At 53.8% G+C, this 20,379-nt stretch overlaps 10 protein-coding genes across 10 annotated transcripts; 4 read left to right on the forward strand and 6 right to left on the reverse strand.

Moving 5' to 3' along the window:
* Positions 1–442: 442 nt before the first annotated feature.
* Positions 443–2,255, forward strand: SETTUDRAFT_161160 (uncharacterized protein; the record flags this gene model as incomplete). Its single annotated transcript, XM_008026653.1, has 4 exons — positions 443–760; positions 842–1,050; positions 1,123–2,007; positions 2,075–2,255. The coding sequence occupies 4 exons, from the start codon at positions 443–445 to the stop codon at positions 2,253–2,255; spliced, it is 1,593 nt and encodes a 530-aa protein (XP_008024844.1).
* SETTUDRAFT_169052 (uncharacterized protein) lies at positions 2,255–2,642 on the reverse strand. Its single transcript, XM_008026654.1, has one exon. It carries the CDS (start codon positions 2,582–2,584, stop codon positions 2,402–2,404), a length of 183 nt encoding a protein of 60 aa, XP_008024845.1. The 5' UTR covers positions 2,585–2,642; the 3' UTR covers positions 2,255–2,401.
* A 1,094-nt stretch (positions 2,643–3,736) lies between these two features.
* On the reverse strand, positions 3,737–4,637 carry SETTUDRAFT_161162 (uncharacterized protein; the record flags this gene model as incomplete). The annotated part of the gene is made up of 3 exons (XM_008026655.1): positions 3,737–3,814; positions 3,863–4,514; positions 4,567–4,637. 3 exons carry the CDS (start codon positions 4,635–4,637, stop codon positions 3,737–3,739), a joined length of 801 nt encoding a protein of 266 aa, XP_008024846.1.
* A 156-nt stretch (positions 4,638–4,793) lies between these two features.
* SETTUDRAFT_169054 (uncharacterized protein) lies at positions 4,794–7,279 on the forward strand. Its single transcript, XM_008026656.1, has 3 exons — positions 4,794–5,173; positions 5,232–6,851; positions 6,901–7,279. Exons 1-3 carry the CDS (start codon positions 5,039–5,041, stop codon positions 7,171–7,173), a joined length of 2,028 nt encoding a protein of 675 aa, XP_008024847.1. The 5' UTR covers positions 4,794–5,038; the 3' UTR covers positions 7,174–7,279.
* A 380-nt stretch (positions 7,280–7,659) lies between these two features.
* Positions 7,660–9,766, forward strand: SETTUDRAFT_161164 (uncharacterized protein; the record flags this gene model as incomplete). The annotated part of the gene is made up of 2 exons (XM_008026657.1): positions 7,660–9,700; positions 9,750–9,766. The coding sequence occupies 2 exons, from the start codon at positions 7,660–7,662 to the stop codon at positions 9,764–9,766; spliced, it is 2,058 nt and encodes a 685-aa protein (XP_008024848.1).
* A 423-nt stretch (positions 9,767–10,189) lies between these two features.
* SETTUDRAFT_39420 (uncharacterized protein) lies at positions 10,190–10,717 on the reverse strand (the record flags this gene model as incomplete). The annotated part of the gene is made up of 1 exon (XM_008026546.1): positions 10,190–10,717. One exon carries the CDS (start codon positions 10,715–10,717, stop codon positions 10,190–10,192), a length of 528 nt encoding a protein of 175 aa, XP_008024737.1.
* Positions 10,718–12,391: 1,674 nt separating this feature from the next.
* SETTUDRAFT_169057 (uncharacterized protein) lies at positions 12,392–14,928 on the reverse strand. Its single transcript, XM_008026658.1, has 4 exons — positions 14,166–14,928; positions 13,876–14,104; positions 13,337–13,829; positions 12,392–13,287 (listed from the first exon to the last, which is right to left on the reverse strand). Exons 1-4 carry the CDS (start codon positions 14,530–14,532, stop codon positions 12,874–12,876), a joined length of 1,503 nt encoding a protein of 500 aa, XP_008024849.1. The 5' UTR covers positions 14,533–14,928; the 3' UTR covers positions 12,392–12,873.
* A 241-nt stretch (positions 14,929–15,169) lies between these two features.
* SETTUDRAFT_39422 (uncharacterized protein) lies at positions 15,170–15,638 on the forward strand (the record flags this gene model as incomplete). The annotated part of the gene is made up of 2 exons (XM_008026547.1): positions 15,170–15,480; positions 15,539–15,638. The coding sequence occupies 2 exons, from the start codon at positions 15,170–15,172 to the stop codon at positions 15,636–15,638; spliced, it is 411 nt and encodes a 136-aa protein (XP_008024738.1).
* Positions 15,639–15,658: 20 nt separating this feature from the next.
* SETTUDRAFT_109449 (glycosyltransferase family 58 protein) lies at positions 15,659–17,210 on the reverse strand (the record flags this gene model as incomplete). The annotated part of the gene is made up of 4 exons (XM_008026659.1): positions 15,659–16,276; positions 16,362–16,640; positions 16,737–16,981; positions 17,087–17,210. 4 exons carry the CDS (start codon positions 17,208–17,210, stop codon positions 15,659–15,661), a joined length of 1,266 nt encoding a protein of 421 aa, XP_008024850.1.
* Positions 17,211–17,823: 613 nt separating this feature from the next.
* SETTUDRAFT_39423 (uncharacterized protein) lies at positions 17,824–18,866 on the reverse strand (the record flags this gene model as incomplete). The annotated part of the gene is made up of 2 exons (XM_008026548.1): positions 17,824–17,950; positions 18,028–18,866. The coding sequence occupies 2 exons, from the start codon at positions 18,864–18,866 to the stop codon at positions 17,824–17,826; spliced, it is 966 nt and encodes a 321-aa protein (XP_008024739.1).
* Positions 18,867–20,379: the final 1,513 nt, after the last annotated feature.

The raw sequence follows: 20,379 nt of genomic DNA on the forward strand, positions 1-20,379 counted from the left end.
CTTTTTCCCGCCCCTTGTTTTGGTGTTCCCCGTGGGGATATACGAGTGTGCTTGTCTTGTGGTGTGTGTGTGTGAGTGTCTTGCGCATGTGTGTGTGTGTGTGAGGGCTCCACTCTTGTGAAGAAAAGGACAGGCTTAGTTGGACGGTGAATTTCTCGGCTGGATAGCTACATGCAGGTTTCCCCGGGGAATTGCTTCGTTTTTACAAGCACTAGTTGTTACTTGGGTTAGAAGCAATTGGGTGGATTACTACCGAGGTTTACTCACCTTTTCTTTACACAGACATACAGACATACATACATACTTACACTCCCTCCTACTCTCCTTCTTACTAGCACCGCTGTCCCCGCTCCCCCCCAGCTAGTACGGACACCGCCAGTCCGCTGGGAGTCGAACCACGCCGCCGGATCCCAGAGAACAGCAATACATACTCGCTACCACAATGGGTCTCCTCACCCTCATCGAGGACAGGCCAACGCCAAAGGCCGTGTACAACTGGCGCGTCTACACAGCTGCCTGCGTCGCGTCATGGGCCTCGTGCATGATTGGTTATGACTCGGCCTTTATCGGTACTACGCTGGCGCTGCCGTCCTTCATCAAGGAATTCCGCTTTGCAGAGATGAGTCAGTCGCACCTCAACACTACAAAGGCGAACATTGTGTCTGTTTACCAGGCCGGGGCCTTTTTCGGTGCCTTTGGCGCATATGTGTCGAGTTACTATGTCGGGAGGAGGAAGTCGCTGATTCTTTGGGTCTTGATTGTGAGTAGTATTTTCTTGCGTGGAATCTTGAAAGGCGGTCTGCTGGTCAAGGAAGACGACTGACGAGAAGTTGCTGTTTAGTTTATCCTCGGTGCCGGCCTCATGCTTGGTGCCAACGGTGAGCGAGGTCTAGGCTTGATTATCGGCGGCCGTGTACTCGCTGGTCTGGGGGTTGGCGGCTGCAGTAACATGGTTCCAATTTACATTTCAGAACTGTCCCCTCCGGCCGTGCGTGGACGCTTGGTCGGCATTTACGAGCTGGGATGGCAGGTTGGTGGACTGGTTGGCTTGTCAGTTTACCCTTCATCCTATCTCTTTTGACCTCGTTTTTCACAGAATTATGAAAACTGACAATGGCGTAGTTGGATCAACTACGGACTCCAAGAGACCATGGCACCGTCCCATAAGCAGTGGCTTATCCCATTCGCCGTTCAGCTGATCCCCGCCGGATGCCTGCTCATCGGCGCCCTCTGGATGCCCGAATCACCGCGATGGTGCTTGACCAAGGGCAAGCGCGAGCAGGGACTGAAAGACCTGTGCTGGATCCGGAATCTCGCCGAGGACCACCCGTACATTGTGGAAGAGGTCGAGGCCATCGACGCGCAGATTGAGCACGACCGCATCACCGTCGGTCCTGGCTTCTGGAAACAGTTTCTCGCTCTCAAGCAACGCAAGGTGCTCTACCGCATCTCGCTCGGTGGTATCCTGTTTCTCTGGCAGAACGGCTCGGGCATCAACGCCATCAACTACTACTCGCCAACCGTATTCAAGAGTCTAGGTGTCACCGAGGGCTTTCTCACCACGGGCATCTTCGGCGTCGTCAAGACGGTTATGACGTTTGTCTGGCTCCTCTGGATGATTGACCACCTGGGCCGCACCAAGCTGCTCATGATCGGCGCCCTGGGCGGCTCCCTCTGCCTGTGGTACATTGCAGCCTACATCAAGATTGCGGATCCTGCCAATCACAAATCCGCAAACGGCGACCTCTCGCCCGGCGGCATCAGCGCAATCTTCTTCTTCTACCTCTGGACCGCCTTCTACACGCCCTCGTGGAACGGCACGCCCTGGGTCATCAACTCGGAAATGTACAGCCAGCAGACGCGCTCGCTGGGCCAGGCTTTCGCCGCCGCGAACAACTGGTTCTGGAACTTCATCATCTCGCGCTTTACCCCGCAAATGTTCAGCACAATGGGATATGGCGTGTACATGTTTTTCGCCTCGCTCATGCTGCTTTCGATTCCCTTTGTGTAAGTTCCCCCTCTCTTGCTCGTTTTCAAGTGGTTGTTTCGAGGAATAAAAACTAATGTGCGGTAGATTCTTCTTGATCCCAGAGACAAAGGGCATTCCGCTCGAGCGCATGGATGACTTGTTTAACATTAAGCCTGCGTTCAAGGCGCATGGCATCCTGGTGGAGGAATTGAGAGAGAGTCGAGATGAGACTATGGCAGTGCGGGACGAGAAGGCCATGGCAGCTGGACAAGTCGAGGTAGTGTAGGTAGTTGAGGAATGATTCGACATGTTGCCGTGATTGAAATCCTTGTAATGCGAGACTCGGGTCCTCGAAATGATGTCCATTGGAAAAGGACTTGCGGATGTAGCTTCGGCCACAGGCTGTCGTGAAACTAAGTGCATCTGAATCCGTCAACTGCATGACGAAGGTGTCAGCGCATCTGAATCCTTCAACTGAATGACGTAGGTGTAGGCGCATCCTGCACACAGCCTCTCAACCAACACTGATAAGACTCCCGTAACCTTTTCTGCTCCTGACCTGTTCACACACATCACGAAATCATCGCACAGTCCCGCAACTGTTGTTCTCACCATGGCAGCCACACCCCAAGACTACAAGGCACCTCTCTACACACTGCCCACCACAGAGGAGCTTTTCACAAACGACTCTCTTACCGACTCAACCGTTGATATAATCAAAATTCACGACGCGCGCTCTCCTCGTTCAGGGCAACGAATGCAAACACCCAAATCATGGACATACACGTACATTTCCACAATAGGCCGGCCTTTGCACTCTTCAAATCCGCACAATGGTGACCACTCGAGTGTCAGGAAACTCGTCAAACAAGTCTTTTCCGAACGTGAGAGTAACGGACGCTCAACCACGCCACTGATATGGGTCGCCGAGGACAAGAATGTCGCACTGTCACTGCGTGTGAATTTGGCGTCTGCTGATCGGATGGCACGCAGGTGGGACCGAGCCCAAGACGACAAAAGTGGGAAGAAAAGCCGCAAGGCGATAGCATATACCTATGGTGTTGTAGAGCTGCAGCAAAAGCGACCAGAGTTCACGGCGTCGTGGTTGCTCTTCTACACCCAGGTCAATGTCCTCCATGTGCTGCGCAACTACGGCTTGTCGAGGGATCATACGGCGTGGAACCGCAAACCGAGCTGGGTCGTCAAGATGATTGACAACCCGTCGACGATGGCCTATGTGTTTATGCTGTGCATGTATCTTCTTGTGGCTCAACATCCTTATTTTGTTAACCAAGGTGATGAGTATCAGCAGCTGTGCGTGGGTATCGGGCTGGCGACTGGCATCTTGCTGAGTATGTTATCCTCGTTTGCAGAGCCAGGGTTGCCTTTTCCTATGTATATTGTTGCGGGTACTGCGAGTGCGTCGCTGTTTTTGAGTATGTGCGGGCACTGGGTTTGGCGGACCTATCTTAGTACGCGGGATCAGAGGTTGGAGAGAAAGCTTGTCCGGGTGGAAGGAGGAAGCGCGCAATATGGACATGGAGACGCGGGTAATCAAGCATCATGAGCTGCTGTAGGTCAGTTGCGGTTGAGGGAGAATGTACCAGGTCGGCTGCGGAGGGGTATGCTGAATCTCGGGCCGTGGATGAGTCAGGGTTGCTCTGTGAGGTTCTCGTTCTGCAGAAGACGTCAATGAGCGATTCCTCAAGAGCATGAATGGTAGAAATGGAGTGTAAATGGCCAAGAAATGTGGTTACGTTTATGAATCTACTCCCATTGCGTGCCCTTTAGCCGCTGCATGAGGTATTCTACCTCGACTTCCTTGGTCAGCGGGATCACCCAATCCTGTAGTTTGTCGTTAACGCAGTTACTCGTATGATGTGAATGACATACCTTGTACATTGCGACCACGGCGTCGGCGTCTACCTTGGACGAGCCGTTGGCGCCTAGGTCGGGGTCGGTGCCATATGTCTTTGCCTTGAGCCTCAGCCTCTCCAGCACCTTCTTTTCGACGGCAGCATTGGTGATGGCCTCGTCAATGCCCTTGCGGTCCTCGTCCTTGATCAGCTTGACAAAGCGCTCCGTCTCTTGCTGGAACTTGGCCTCGGCTACAAACTTGCCAAAGTGGATGCGGCGGGAGAGGGCCTGGATGGTCAGGACGTCGCACGTGGCCGAGGATCCATAGTTCTCCTGCGACTCGCCGCGGTCTTCACGGTTGGTCTGCAGACAGGCGGCGGGCAGGATGTGCTGGATGTAGCAGTCCTTGAGCTTGGCGTTGACGTTGACACTGTTGGGGTGCAGGATCTGGGGGTAGTGGATGGGCTTGAGAATGGGCTCCTGGAGGACGTCGGGGAAGAAGGGGTACTCGTCGGGCGACTGGTAGCGGCGCACCAGCGACTGCAGGCGCTCTTGCTCGCGCAGGATCCAGTCAAACAGGCTGACGGCGGGATCGCCAATGTCGACGGCGCCGGGGCGGTAGATGGTGCTGTTGAGGGGGAACTGCACGCGCTCTATCAGATGGAAGGTGATGGTGTCTTCCAGGCGGCTGGGCACGATCAGTGGGGGGGCGTCAGGCGCAGTGGGCGGAGCACAGGTACATGAGCTGGAAGCGGATGTTGGCCAGGTCGAGGGCCTTGGAGGCGTCGGTGAGGTCGATGGCCGCGTCCATGGTGCGTCGGGGGGAGGGGGAGGAGGAGGAGCTGCTGCTGGTGCTGCCGCTGCAATCGAAGAGGGGTGGCTGTCATCATGGCCATGGCGGTGTTCCCGACCTTCGGCGCGCAGCTTCGGCGGATGACGCAGAGACGGTGCCGACGAGAGCGAGGTCCGCCCGCACTCACTCGCTCGACGACACCAAAAGAATCTTCTTGGCCAGACCTGCCTACCAGCAGCAGAGAACCGCAGCGAGCGACAGTGACAGCATCCCCCGCCATCACCACCGCCACGCCTCCACCACCCACACGCGCCCCTCGGCCCGCCGGCCCCCTCACACAGATGATGACATAAGAAGTCTTCGGCACCGCGCTTGCTTGACCGTCCCGCCACTCCTCCCCCTCCACGACCAGCGCCCGCATGGCCTCGTCAACCGCCCGCCATGCTTCTCCAGGCCGCGGGAGGTCGACCAGCCCGCGCCCTCCGCGCCCCTCGCAGCGCCCCCGCCGTGCCGGCGACGACGACGAGGGCAGCTTTATCGACTCGCTGCCAGATGTAACGGCCCCACTGCAATTTCCATGGCCGCACACAGGCTCATGCTAATGCTCGCTAGACCCGCCATCTGCAGGCCTTTGGCAAAAAAGTCACGGCGACCGCTGGCAGCTTAATTGGCGCCGAGGGCGTCACCCAGCACTACCAGAACGCCATTGGGGAGCTTCACCGCGAGCTTCGCCGGCCCTTGATGCAGCGCTCCGTCTTCTCCTTCGCCCAGACGACCCCCCGCGAGCTTGTGCGCTCGCGCATATCCGTGCCCGAGATTCAGCAGCGCGCCCTCGCCTACATTCCAAACGACCTGCTCGCCAACATTCCCGAGGACAACAGCGAGTTTTCGCTGTTCCAGGGCTTCGAGGCCTCGCTGCCAGACAAGCCCGACAGCAGCCCGCGCTCCCATGGACGCCACAATGCGCGGGGCCAGAGGCTGATTGGCGCCGGCCTCGAGGATGAAGACCCCAACGTGCCGCCGTCGATGCGCAAGCTCAAGAACCAGCGCGAGACCATGGCCCATCGCCTTGAGATGATGGGCGTGCGCAAGCACATGTGCGTGGCCGAGATCCACGAGATCGACAACAAGATTGCCAACCTCAACACGATGCGCAAGATGGTCATTGACCGGCTGGCGGGGCTGGAGCTGGAAGAAGGCGAGCTGGAGCAGGACCTGCTGACGGTGGACAACCAGATCGAGGACCTGCAGGAAGAGCTCGACGACGAGGCCGCCCTCGCGCCCAAGACGGCCGGCTCGCAGACCAGCGACGAGCAGTCCGAGGGCAAGGGCGAGTTCATGTCCGAGTCGATATACCAGAAGATACCCTCGTCGCCCCGGACAAGAGGCAAGGCAAAGAGGGTTTCAAAACGCATGTCCATGCCCGTGCTGCACGAGCACCTGCAGCCCGGGTCCAAGATCAAGGAACTGCCCGCGCACTTGGAGTCCATCACCGCCATGGACTTTGATGCACCCTGGGGCATGATGGTCACGGCAGCCCTCGACGACACGGTACGCGTATGGGATCTCAGTGCCGGACGGTGCATAGGAATGCTAGAGGGCCACCTCTCTTCGGTGCGCTGCCTGCAGGTTGAAGACAACATTGTCGCCACGGGCTCTGTCGACGCCTCGATACGGTTATGGGACCTGAGCCGAGCCGAGTATGCGCCCATGGACAACCGGATAAACAAGCCCGACGAAGAAAGCGACGATGGCCTTGCATTTGAAAACGCCGAAGACGCACCGCCTGCGCCCCCGTCGACGAGCATGCAGGACTGCCCCATGTTTTCTCTCGAGTCGCATGTTGACGAAGTCACTGCTCTCCACTTCCGCGGTGACACACTGGTTTCTGGTTCTGCCGACAAGACGCTCCGGCAATGGGATCTTGTCAAAGGACGATGTGTGCAGACGCTCGACGTGCTCTGGGCTGCTGCACAAGCAACAGCCGCAAACACTACCAACACCTCATGGAAACAGACTGGACGTTCGACGGACTCGTCTGCTGATTTCGTAGGAGCCATCCAGGTCTTCGACGCCGCACTCGCCTGTGGTACCGCCGACGGCATGGTGCGCCTGTGGGATCTGCGAAGCGGCCAGGTGCACCGGAGTCTTGTTGGCCACACTGGGCCTGTGACTGCTCTGCAGTTCGACGATGTTCATCTTGTGACGGGCAGCGCCGACAGGAGCATTCGTGTAAGTTGAATCCAGCGCGGCGGACACGTGAGTCGCTAACTGAGGCCAGATCTGGGATCTCCGAACCGGCGCCATCGCCGACGCCTACGCCTACGACGGCCCTGTGACCAGCATGATGTTCGACTCGCGCCGGATTGTCGCTGCAGCGGGCGAGGACGTGGTCAAGGTCTACGACAAGACGGACGGAAGACACTGGAACTGTGGACCTGGGGCCAACGAAGAAGACACAACGACACACTCCATCATCGAGCATGTCAGGATCAAGGACGGATACCTCGTGGAAGGACGCAAGAACGGGACTGTCGGCGTATGGTCGTGTTAGCGGCGCGAGGCTTGATGGGGCCCGACGAGTGTATATACGAATCAGGAGACACGCAATACATAGCCAGGCATGAACATGGTAATGCCGTTGTACGACTAGAAGACGACGTTAGCTCATGTACCGAAATGCTAATGTTGACAAGTGCTGTTCTAAATATACGCAAAGGCATAGGCTTGTGCGGACCATGTTGTGACGTTGTGACAGGCACGTTGACTCGACAGGGGCTGGTCTCGCCTGCATTATTGATGGTGACGTAACCAAGCCCTGGCGACAAACATTTGCGCGCTTTCCTGCCCGGCACGCAACCGTGACATATCCAGATTGCTCTTTTTACTTATCTCCCTACATGATACCACGCCATTGATCGAGCAATTGCCCTTCAATTGCTACCAAACCTACCCGGGGCGTCTTGTTGCCCTCACCTCCCCGCCCACCCGCTTTCCACGCCAGCTTCCCGCTGCATCGCGGCAGCTCCGAGCTTCCGCCATGCTGCCACGACACGCCGCATCGCTATCGCGCGGCTACAATGCCACCTCTAGAGCCTCCATTCTCTGCACAAGACTGTCTCGAGCCCCAGCTGCTCAATTCCGCACATCCTTCAGCAGTCGAGGCCTCGTTTCTGCATCCAAACGCGCGACCCTTCACGCCTCTCCGTTGAGCAAGCAGTACCCCGCCGCTACCGCGATACGAAACAAGGCATCCAAGACGCACCCAGCTGAAAGGTCGCGGCTAGCACGGTACACGTACAGGACAATCACAACGCTCGGGTCCTTTGTCCTCGTCAGCGGCGTTCTCGTCGTCGCCTTCTTCGTCTACGATGCCTACACGTACAACGACGACCCGATAACCCAAGACTTGCCTGTCTCAGAGCTTGCCCTGAACCCGCCACGAGGCGGACCCAAGAACCTGCCAATCGCCAACTACTTTGTCGACGATGATGAAAGCCCCGAGAACAAGGAACTCAAGCACAAGCCGAAGCTGGTCATACTAGGCACGGGATGGGGCAGTGTCGCGCTCCTCAAGCACCTGAATGAAGACGATTACCACGTGACAGTCATCTCGCCATCCAACACATTTCTCTTCACACCTATGCTGCCGTCGGCGACTGTAGGTACACTAGAACTGCGCTCTCTTGTCGAGCCCGTGCGGAGGATTATCAGGAGAGTACACGGACATTTCCTCAAGGCAAAAGCTGAAGACGTCGAGTTCTCGGAGAAGCTCGTCGAATGCTCTGCCATAGACGACCAAGGCAAGGAACAACGCTTCTACGTCCCCTACGATAAGCTGGTGATTGGTGTTGGATCGGTTTCAAACTCACACGGTGTCAAGGGTTTGGAGCACTGCCATTTCCTCAAGGATATCAGCGACGCTAGGATCATCCGCAATCAAGTAGTCAAAAACCTGGAAAATGCATGCCTTCCGACAACATCCGACGACGAGAGGAGGCGGCTCTTGTCTTTTGTGGTTTGCGGTGGCGGACCAACCGGTGTAGAGTTTGCGGCTGAGCTCTACGACATGCTAAACGAGGACCTCTGCAAGCTTTACCCCAAGATTTTGCGCAATGAGATCTCTGTCCATGTGATCCAATCGCGCAGTCACATCCTCAACACCTACGAAGAAGCTCTATCTCAGTACGCCGAGCAGCGATTTGCACACGACTCGGTCGACATCCTCACCAACTCGCGCGTCAAGGAAGTCCAGTCTGACAAGATTCTCTTCTCACAAAAAGACGAAAACGGCAAGGTCATCACCAAGGAAATCCCCATGGGCTTCTGTCTCTGGTCTACTGGTGTCGCTCAAACAGACTTTTGCAAGCGTCTCGCGGCGAAGCTCGACGGCCAAAACAACAAGCACGCCCTAGAAACCGACACACATCTCCGCCTCAACGGATCGCCCCTTGGAGACGTCTATGCCATTGGCGACTGTGCAACTGTGCAAAACAATGTCTCAGACCACATTGTAAACTTTCTTCGTACCACAGCCTGGGAAAAGGGCAAGGACCCCGAAAAACTGCAAATATCCTACTCGGACTGGCGCGGCATCGCCAAGCGCGTCAAGCAACGATTCCCTCAAGCAGCTAACCATCTCCGCCGCCTAGACAAGCTCTTTGAACAATACGACAAGGACAAGTCTGGCACGCTTGATTTTGGCGAGCTTAGAGAGCTTCTCTTCCAAATCGACTCCAAGCTTACCTCGCTTCCCGCCACCGCCCAGCGTGCTAACCAGCAGGGCGAATACCTCGGTCGCAAGTTCAACAAGATTGCTCAAGCAGCACCTGGCATGGCTATGAACAATGTCGACTATGGCGATTTGGACGATGCAGTATACAAGGCTTTTGAATACAAGCACCTGGGTTCCTTGGCATACATCGGCAACGCGGCAATCTTCGACTACAATGGCTACGGTCTTAGTGGAGGCCTACTAGCTGTCTACCTGTGGAGAGGAGTGTATTTCGCCGAGAGTGTCAGTTTCAGAACAAGGTGCTTGCTTGCCATGGACTGGACAAAGAGAGCACTTTTTGGACGAGGTGAGTAGCAGTCCGTAAATGCCAAGTGCTTGAAGCTAACGCATACCAGATCTGATGAACTTTTAAGTCATGTACAGTTTGCCCTAATTTTGGCAGCCTGGTGCCAGCGATAGATCGAAAGTAGACCGTATTACGTTTCTTCTTGTATCAAATTCCTGTTTGCCAACCCGCCGCCCAAGGTGGCTGGCCCTATCTTGTGTACGAATAATAGAATGATTCTCCTTTTCGCTGATGATCTGTTTAGAAAGTGGTGTAGCGCTGAGAAGTTGAAGTCCGACCACCATTACCATCTGCTTAACCCGACACTCGTGGAGTATGGTTTCCGCCAGATCTTCCTTTGTGGCCGGATCCCACCATCACTGATCCATGTGATTCTTGACATAGACCGGCGTGCTACGGAGATTGCCCTTCGAAAGTCCGCCACTTGGTTGTGGCGAGCTCCGTCATGGCCATCTCATTGATAGTAGCAGTAGATGTCCTCACCACGCATCACCATATGCTATTGATACCCCCGAAATTAGCAGATGTCGCACGAAGGTCCGCCATCTGCCACTGGAGCAAAATCTCGGCATTGCCTTCTTGCTGAGCGAAATCCTCAGGCTTCAACACCCCCCTCAGCTCCTCGACAACATCGCACATCCTAACTCCTTTTTCTCGCTCGACCCGCACACAGCGCTGCTGCCACTCGCTATACGCAGCTCTCGACTGCACATTCTTATACCCTGTATCCCACACCGCACCCGAGACACAGTAAATCTCAACGCTCCTCGTCAACGGCCTAGTCAAGTACCTCTCGGCCTCGGCCTCGCCCCCAAACATATCTTCAAACTCGCCCACACTCATCTTGGTCCGCACACACGCCCCCATATTCCCTTTTGCAATGTCCTCGATCCCGCCTAGCAAGTCGTACACGTGCCTGCCCAGCATCGGATGTAAATGCGGCAGCAGCGCATTCAAAAGCGTACTATACGCCCCTTCGTGCCACGCGTAGTACTCCTCCGAAATGTCGATTAGCATCGTGGGATTGAGCCACTGGCACGTCTGGTACTGGATGTCGTGGGCCAGCGAGCACACGGACTTTGGAAGCGGGCGCCGCCAAATTTGGTCGTCGAGATGTGGTTGGGCGGGTGGTGGTGGTGGTGGTGTTGGTGATGAGTGTGCGGCGTGAGTCGTTGTGGTAGTTGTAATAGTAGTAGTAGTAGTAGTAGTAGTAATGGCAGTAGTGCAATTGTCGGGTAAAGGACGCATGCGAGCGGGCAAACTGGTCCTAAGCATGTTTCTCCATGCGCGCGACACCGCGTGGCAGCTCGCTATGTCTGCGGCGGGCAGAAACGAGACAATGTGGAGTAGGAGTTCGGGTAGGAATACGTGGTGGTGCATGGTTGTATGTAGTTGGAAACCTCTCCTTCTTCTTCTTCTTCTTCTTTTTTTTATTTACCTGGAGGTAGAGTAAAGTAGGGGAAACTAAACAAATAAGCACGACAACAGACGTTTTTTTTTGAAATTCTCAGCAAGAAGTAAGTTCGCCGTGGCTTCATATGTTATTTTCAATCAGCTTTAAGGCGAGCACGCGCGCCACTTAGATAAAAGTATCATGTGTTCACACTCTCTTGCACTCGCTCTCCCACTTCCCATGCATGCATACAGGGCATGCATACACACCATGTAAGCTGCTGTAAGCCACGTTTTTCTGGCATTAGCAGGATTCCAGCCCCTACATATTGCGTTTGGGCTAATGCGCTCGCTTGGGAAGGGGTGGGTGGCAAGGTGGCTGTACCATGGATGGCACGCGCGAATTACCCTGTCAGACTAGCAGACATGGCTTGGAGTCGGCTTTTAATCGCTGTCAAGCAACTGCTTTGATTGGGAGACGGATACGCTGTTTTACCACCATGTTGTAATACAGATGAGAATTGTAGGTGTTAGTACATACCAGTACAGTACATGGAATGGGTGGTTGGCGGGAGAAAAAGAAAGAAGCGGAGAGAGGATTAAGGTTTCCGCCACAAAAGAGGATGATAAGATTGGCACTATGGCTTGCATGAGCGACTGACTAGCCGTGTACATAGCTGAGGCTGTCAGTCTACATGTCCGACCTAGACCGGCTATCGAGGTATAGTACGTACGCATGTATCTATGTCTGTAGGCTACGCGAGCGCCCCCATCAATCCTACTAGACCGCCAGCGCCTATAGCCAGCGCGCGCACCATATTCAGCTGTGCAAACTTGTCCAGCAACTCGACGACCTGCTTGTCCTCCTTTTCACTGCTATCGCGTTTCGTTTCTTCCTGGGGCGTGCTCAGGTCCTGCCATTGACTGATGTCGTTCTTGTTGTTGACCGAGTCGTCTGCCGTGCGCGACTCAGCGCCCGTCTTTTCACGGTACGCTGCAGAAGCTGCGCTGCGGGCGCCGCCCAGCTCCTCGTTTTTGCGTATCAGCGTGAAGTTGGTGGGGACCATGGCGAGACCCGTAAACGGCGCTATGCTGATGCAGAGCATGGCGGCACACGCAAAGTACGCCGTTTTCCCGCTTGTAAGGCCGCGGAGTAGGCTGGATACCGAGGATGTTGCGTTAGCAGGGAGAGAGTCGTATGCGAGGTAGAGGAAGCTGGAGCACGAGAGAAAGCCCGCGGTGGGGAAGACGTGCGAGCCTCGTGAGAAGAGCCAGCGGACCATGGGGAGGGAGCGCGAAGCCGGCTGCGATTTCAACATGGGGATGTCGAAGAGGGAGAAGGCTGCTATGCCGCCTGAGGCTATGAATGCCGTGGATATGCTGAGCATTTGGATTGTTTGTGTTGCTGCTGACATGGCTGCAGATTTCCTTGTTTCTCGTGGATTGGAAAGATGTGCAAGATCAAAGCAGAGGGAATGGAGGAAAACTTGAGAGAAATTCTGAGATGATTGAGATACAAATTTAACTTGACTCTAGGTGTTGATATATGTTGGCTGTTGTGCGTGCTCTTGTAGTAACGCATTCCACGGATTCCGAGCGTGCTGGAGGATGATGTCATGGTGACTGATATCTACACCATGTCATCATACACCTACATCGCATTTGGCTGGATCACAGCTTTTCGTTGTCTGTGGCGATAAGCACCGCTAAGCGTTTGCATGTCTTGCATCACGATACCATGTCGTTGTGACGTTCTGTCACCGACCTTCCGCAGACTTGCTCTACTCCGTTCGCTTGCGCACCCTGGGCAAGGCGATCCAGCAAGCCATCATTACACCGTACATACCAAGGCAGACGGGATGCAGAACCCAAGTGCCTGCGGCCTGTGCAAGGATACCAGTGGTGAAAGGAGCCACCGCGCCACCAGAGCTGCCTGCTCCAGCAATGAATCCGATCGCCGTCGTCTGGACATGGCGAGGCATTAGGCGCGAGAAGATAGTTTGCGCGCATGGATAGACGGGTCCGAGCACTAGACCTAGAAGACACACAGCAACCGCATTTCCAATCAAATTTGGAGTCAACCAGGCCAAAAGCTGGAGGCAGGTACTGCAAAGCGTAAGGATGATGACATAGTTCTTCTCACCAATCTTTGGCGCTGCGTGTGTTAGAACGAAGCGTCCGACTGTGATGCCACTCTGTACTATGGTTAGTAGAGAAGATGTAAAGATATTTAGAGACACGCACCCAGAATCCAGCCGTCACGTAACCGGCTGTGGCAGGGTCACCGTTTCGATACTTGATCAGATACGAGATGAACCAGCCAGAAATACTGACTTCAGCACCCTGGTACGCAAAGATGAACAAGGCACCAAGTATCGTGACCTTGTTCTTCAAAGCCTGCTTAAGATTCCTGAGCTTCGATGTCGTGTCCTCGGTGGCTGTCTGCCTGCTGGTTGTGGTGTCGAGGAAACCGGCTTCGGTATCTTCTTTGAAGAACCAGAAGGACCAAGCGGCAAAAGCCATGCAGCAGATTCGCAGCCCGACACAGAGGAAGTAGAAACGTGACCAGATGATTCCCCGAGAGGCAATAGCTGTTCCTATGATGGGAGCAATAATACCACCTACACCGTAACTACCGTGTGCAAGGCCTAGGATGACGCTTGGAGGATGTGTGTGCGCGCAGTAGACGTTGTTTAGTGCCAGATTGACCGCCGCACCCAATCCCAGTATATAAAAGCTATACATATTAGCTTAGCATTGGCAACATGAGGTTGAGTACATACGATACGATGACGAGGGGATAGGGAGGCGTGCAAACAAGAACAATGTACGCTGAGAACTGTATCGCCTCGGCGACAACCAAAGTCTTTGCTCTGCCTAACTTGCCCAAGATTGTGTTTGTGAAGAAAGCAGCTGCAATGAAACCAGCGGCATTGCCAACAAAGACCAGAGACATGATCGAGTACGAGATGCGGTAGTAGGACTCCATGTAGGGAATCAGTGCGCCAACGACTGGTTCATGTTAGCACTCAGATGGCATCAAACGCATTTTGGTAGTCAGTTTTGTACGCACCTGCGTCATTCATGCCATTGGAAAAGTAGATTAAGCAACAGCATAAGATCCGCCACCGAGTCATGGGTTCATCATTCCATGTGCGCTCTCGAACAAAGGCGTCGTCATGGGTGGGTGTTGCAGGCCGACTATTTTCCAGTTCAGTGGGCGTTTTCGGAGTCTGGTTCCCTTTGCGAGGCGATGACTCTGCAGGAGAGGACTGGCGGTCAGTGTGCTTCCCGCTCAAGCCAAAGTGCTCGAGCTCAATGTCTGGTAAAACGCCGATATTGTGGAGTGTAATGTCGGGTTTCTTCTGGTGAGTAGGCTCTGGATTGGTAATTTGGGAGGCAGGTTGGATATCGAAGAGGCTGTGGAATGTCGCCGACATGGTGGTGACTGTTTTGAGCTGCCCCAGTTCCCTGGTAGCCTGGAGTGAAGGACAAATATGCGAGAGGAGTGAGATGCAAAAGTTGCTCAAAGCTCAACGGTATTCCAGTAACAGTGGAGTCATAGCAAGTAGACTGGCCAAGCCCAAACGGGAGAAGGCGAAGACACAGTTCTTCAACAAATGCTGGCGGCCAAACGCCGAGCAATGAGCAGCACTGCTGATGTGTTCTGCATAGAGTGAGCATCCTCAGTACCGAATCAACGGCCGCCGGACCCGACGACGGCCCTATCAGGTGCAGCTATCAGACGCGTTGAACCGTTGTGTAGCCATTGCTGATCCCTTTCGAATCGAGTAACGTATCCGCGAAGTGGGGGAGTAAGAAAGATAGATCTCGAGCAGGGCGTGTGCGTGCAGGAAGTGGAAGGACTGCTTTCCTCTTGCAGCGCAAAAGTGCGAGATTTGCACGTGACAGCGGGCCAAGTTGCCGCGCGCGACATCGGCCATTTTTTCCTCGCGTCGCCAAATTCGGCCCATCGGCCCCTCGCTCCACCAAAAAGAAAGCCACCAGAACCATCGGCCCTCTCTGTGCAATAATACCCCGCCTGCGCCTACACGCAGAGCCACCGCATTCTTCAAGATGCCGCGACCAAAGCGCAGCGTTCTCGCCACCATCGACAGCACCATTACGCCGCCCGATGAGCTCCCGCCCAACCACTTCCTCGCGCGCATCACAAAGGCCGAAGGAAAGAACCTCTACTCTGCCGAGCTCCGCGACGGAAAGGCTGTCCTCGCCGAGCTCGAGGCCAAATTCCGCTCCACGGTGTGGATCAAAAGGGGCAGCTATGTTGTCATAGATACGTCTGCCCTGGCCGACCGCGACAACAAGCTGGACGGGGAGATTGTAAACGTGGTGAGGGACGAGAAGGCGTGGAGGAAGATGAGCTACTGGTATGGAAATGGGTATCATAGGCTACTATGTGTACACGATGCTGATGTGCTGTTACAGGCCAAAGGAATTCGCCAAGAAATCCACATACGCCGAGGATAGCGACGAGGAAGAGTCCGTCGTCGGCAAGATGCCGCCCTCAGACTCGGACGAGGAGTGAGGCTTCAGTCGAAGCCCGCATCATTCCTTGTGTGGGTGGTCGTCCTCAATGACGCCCTTGGTCACACCCACGTACTCGTTCCTCGTCCCCCACCATACGCCCATGAGCGCCACCGCCAAAACTCCCACTACCGTCCCCGAGCTTGCCGGAGTGCTCGGATACACGTTCCACGCCCACTCCTGAGCCCCCCATAGCGCATACACAATGACTGGATTGAATCCTGCTTTCCACAGCAAAAAGGGCGTGGTCCATGCAATGTAGGCGTAGAACTGGTAGTGCAGGCTCCTTGCGCACAGCATGCCAATCGCCATGCAGGTCAGAAGGGTGGTCATGATGAAGTCTGGCGTGATTTTGCTGGACATGATGTCCTGGTCTCTGGGCTCGATGGCTGGGATGCAGAGCTTGAGGAATTCCCGGGCATTGCGTTTAGATGGCTTGATCCAGCGGGTGCGTGCATACCAGAGCAAAAGGGCAGCGTGCAGGGCGAGCAGACCGAGGGCAAAACGTCGAGAAAGAAAAGTCTCTTCCGGAACGAAGCGCCAGTTTACCGTCCATTTGTAGAGGAAGGCCCGGCTGAATTCAAACGCGCGAGCAAAGTAACTGGGTGCCTGTTTTCTGAAGGGATAGCCGTATAAAAGCTGTAGAACAATCAGCATCAAGGTTGCATTGTCCGTTCCAGATCTTGAGTAATAGACGTGTGCGAAGAATACAATGTATACGTACCGAGACCTGAACAATGATCATAGCTTGCGTCAGCGCCTCTCGTCCGCCCAGCTTCATCACCATGACAACTCCCATTGCCGGCAATGGCAGAAGCAGGCTCATTTTGACGTTCAGTCCTGTCGTGTAGAGCGCACTTCCCAGATGCCATTGATCGCGTTGGTAGCAATACATGGCCAGCCAGAAGAACAAAACAGCAAAGCAGTCGTTGAAACAGCGTAGCATGAAGATGCTATGCAGCCGCTTGGACAAGATCAATAGTGGAAAGATGTATGGTGGTACCTAATCATCAGCGTTAGCACTGCATGAGCATCTTCTTTCCTAGCCGCGCACTCCGGGCAATCCAAACTCAAGAATAGACGAAAAATAAATACTCACCCTAGCTCTCCGGTAGCATTGAAACACAACACCGAGCGTCAACAGATAGACAACGGCAAAAATGTACTGCGCACGCGGAATGTTTCTCCCTTCATCGGTCCACTTGTACAGCTGCTTGTAAATCCATACATGAGCGCCGGGATACACAAGCGGGCCTGTCGACCCGGAAATAAGCTTGTAGTCGCGCTGGCCCTTGAGGTAGATGGAGATTTGCTCCATATATGTCGACCAGTCTATCTCTGTATCTGCTCCTCATAGTTCTTCGTTAGTGGTTGTCGATGGAAAATGTTGGCGGGTCAAGGCCACGTGGTAACGCGAGAAAGAGAGAGAGAGAGGACGTGAAGACGAACATGGAATTTTCTCAATAATCACGCCGCTCAACGCGGCGTCGGCGACGAGTAACAGCGGTATCATCCATCGTGTGTGATCTGGATTGTAGGCCAAATCTTTCGCTCCGGCAAGCAGCGACGCCATGTTTTGGTTGTGTTGTTGGAACTTTTTGTTCTTCTTGGATTGTCGAAGCAAGGGGGGTTGCCGTTAATGATATAGGAACGCGCCGCGTCGCGTGTCACGTGGCAAAGGAGGTCGTTGGAGTTTCAAGCTTGCGTCTTTCGTCGCGAAATGTGTTTCAAGCAGCAACCTTGTTGTACGACATCACGTCAGGGTTTGGTAGCTGCAGGATGTACATACGGTGGTGCGTATGTAGTGGTGCCGCTATTTTGGTGTTGGGCGACGTTTAGGGCGAGAGTTGGGGCTGTTGCACGTGAAGACTAAGTAGAAACGTTGGTTCTTCTTTCATCTCATCCCGAATCAACGACACCATTGCATCATTACCAAGGCAGTACCGGATAAGAGCCAATTAAGAATTTTGTGGTCATTAGATATCCATTCATTCATTTACCATGTAACTAGGCTAATTATCTACGTACAGTTACCAATTCCTCCTCTATTTTTACCCCTTCCTGCTAGTCATACAGCCTCATCATTAGATATCATTATCCTCGCACTTAGAAACTGCTCTTATTGTACCAATTCTCTCTCTTGATAACCAAGGAGCCTGAAAAGCCATATATGGTGTCCTTTAGTTCTACTGGAAGGGAGACTTCACAAGCGTCATGTAGGTATCTTGGACACCTTCACAGACAAGATCTTGAGCACCATTGCCGCCTGCACGGCAAACAACGGGAACGGTAGTCGTTCCAGCCATTGCGTTACTGTGGAGAGGATTGTTAGCATAACCCTGCCTTGAAAACAGGACGATACCCGGAACAGAAGATTGGAATAGACTCACGGTGCATCTCCGTACTTGAGCATCAAGCCGTTGTATTCATTCTGGAATGAAAACTGGAAGGTGTTGCTGCCATCACAAGTAATGAACTTGGAGTCCGGAAGCTGAGTCTGAGTGACCGAGCAGCGGAAATCAAGAGAAGATCCCGGGTTGGTAGACTGAACATTGAAGGCAATGTAGTTGTAGAAGGTGCCTTGGGGCTTGCGTCCAATGAATTTGGTGATCTTCCATGTGTAGTCTCCTACTGTGGCGACGGCGCAGGAGGAGTCGTCACGGGCCTTGAAGGCACCTCCGGTAGCAATAGCGCCAGTGAGAGCGCCCGACTCGAGTGAATCATCTTCTCTGCGAAGGATTTGAAGAATACCGCCAGTGAGAGCATCATCACGGGCTTTGAAGGCACCGCCTGTAGCAACAGCGCCAGTGAGAGCGTCGTCACGGGCAACAATGCCTGCATCACTACCGCCAGTGAGCGCATCATCACGGGCCTTGAAGGCACCCCCGGTAGCAACAGCGCCAGTAAGAGCGCCTGACTCAAGTGAATCGTCTTCTCTGCGAAGAATCTCAAGGCTAACCCCGGCGCCGCGGGCCTTGCGAATACCGCCGGTGGCAACAGCGCCAGTAAGAGCATCGTCACGGGCCTTGAAGGCACCGCCTGTAGCAACAGCACCGGTAAGGGCATCATCGCGGTCGACAAGGCCCCCAATACTGCCACCAGTGAGAGCGTCGTCACGGGCCTTGACGGGTGCGGGAAGACCACCAGTAAGAATGCCCGACTCAAGGGGCGCGGCAGCAGCAATGCCACCGGTAGCAACGAGAAGAGAGGTGATGGTAGTGAAACGCATTTTGACTGGTGTTGAGATGATCGTTGGTGAAACGAGTGAGTTGAGAAACGATTGACTGATTAATGAATTAGATGTTGGAAGAAGATGCTGATGTTTGATGATGAGCACTGGAATGGACATGCTGCCTCTTTATATATCTATTCCCTCAGTCGATGCACGCAGCCACGTCAACGCCGAATTCACAGTATTTGCACCATGGCTGCGTCAACTTGCACTGGTTCCTTTGGTAACGCAGTGTCGAACACCCACCACTATTGGATTCCACCGAGCACAACGAGAGAAGAAGCAATACCTGCAGGATAGAGTTTCCCACAACGGCACGATCACTACCTAAAGCAGAATGAGAAGCGGTACTGGCACCTGGGAATCAAAAGAAATGTGCTTCGTCATAATTCCGACAAAAGAAATACCGAACCGGTGTTCCTCACTTGACCATCTCCGTGCTAGCCTGCATTGCCTAGCAACGTCCCCAAAGAGCTTAATTGGCTTAAGAGTAGACTTCCAAGACGCCGGGCATCACGGTTAGCTAAAAAGGAACCTGGGGTAGTCATCCATGCGCTTGCTGTACCCGAAGTGCTACGAGCTGCTCTCAGTGATTTCTTGTTCTCCTTTGCAATCATCTTGCACGACGAGCCTTGACGAGTCTCCTCTCTGGCATAACGTGAACCCATATACATCACGAATATCACAGTAGTGCCTTGAAAAGCCAGGTTTGACATGTCCTCTACAAATATCATACTGGCGCGCATTCAATTGGAGTGATCAAGCTTTTGGGAGGAACATTGGTACACACCTTGGTTATACAACCATGAGGTCAAAGCGCATGACCCAATAAACTTACTTCCACCGAGCGCAAGGCAGAAGAAAAAAGAAACAACTCCGATCGGAAATTACATAACAAAATGACGATCCTTCTCTCATTCCGGACAACGCACTTGGTTTCCCCTCTCGGGTTGGAACATGTTTATCCGCTGTAAAAACATACAGCATCAGTGGAAGCGGTGACAAGATGTGCTGGCTGGACACTTTTTCCGAATGCTTTGACATGAACTATCTACTTTCCTTGCAAGATTCTTGCGATTTGTTTCTTTTGTTGCAGTCTGACTGCCAAGTTGGAGGACTACGTGGAGCGGAGATTTGGCTTTGACGTCATACGTGATGGTTGTCATTGTTGTTGAGAAGGCTCATGCTACACCTAGTTGCGGTGCTGGCCATGGTTTGATGGTATACGTGGCAGGGAGGAGGTTGTATCATGGTGCATTTTCCTAAACGAGTAAGTTGGGCATGCACATGTTGCGTTAGGATGTGCACTTTGTTGCGGGGTGATGAGAACCGTGTGTTAATGGTAAACAGTCACCTCGGTTTGATGTCAGTTTGTGTAAAGTTCTGATGTCAAAGGCGCTGGCTAAACGGGATGTAGATGCGTAGAATGAGAAATGGCCACAACTTGTCTTGCTATGGGCCGAAGTGAGATCAATCTCTTAACAGTAATATGCAATTCAGCGAAGGGTCA

The sequence above is a fragment of the Exserohilum turcica genome (assembly GCF_000359705.1).
Source record: "Exserohilum turcica Et28A unplaced genomic scaffold SETTUscaffold_19, whole genome shotgun sequence".
NCBI classification, from domain to species: domain Eukaryota; kingdom Fungi; phylum Ascomycota; class Dothideomycetes; order Pleosporales; family Pleosporaceae; genus Exserohilum; species Exserohilum turcicum.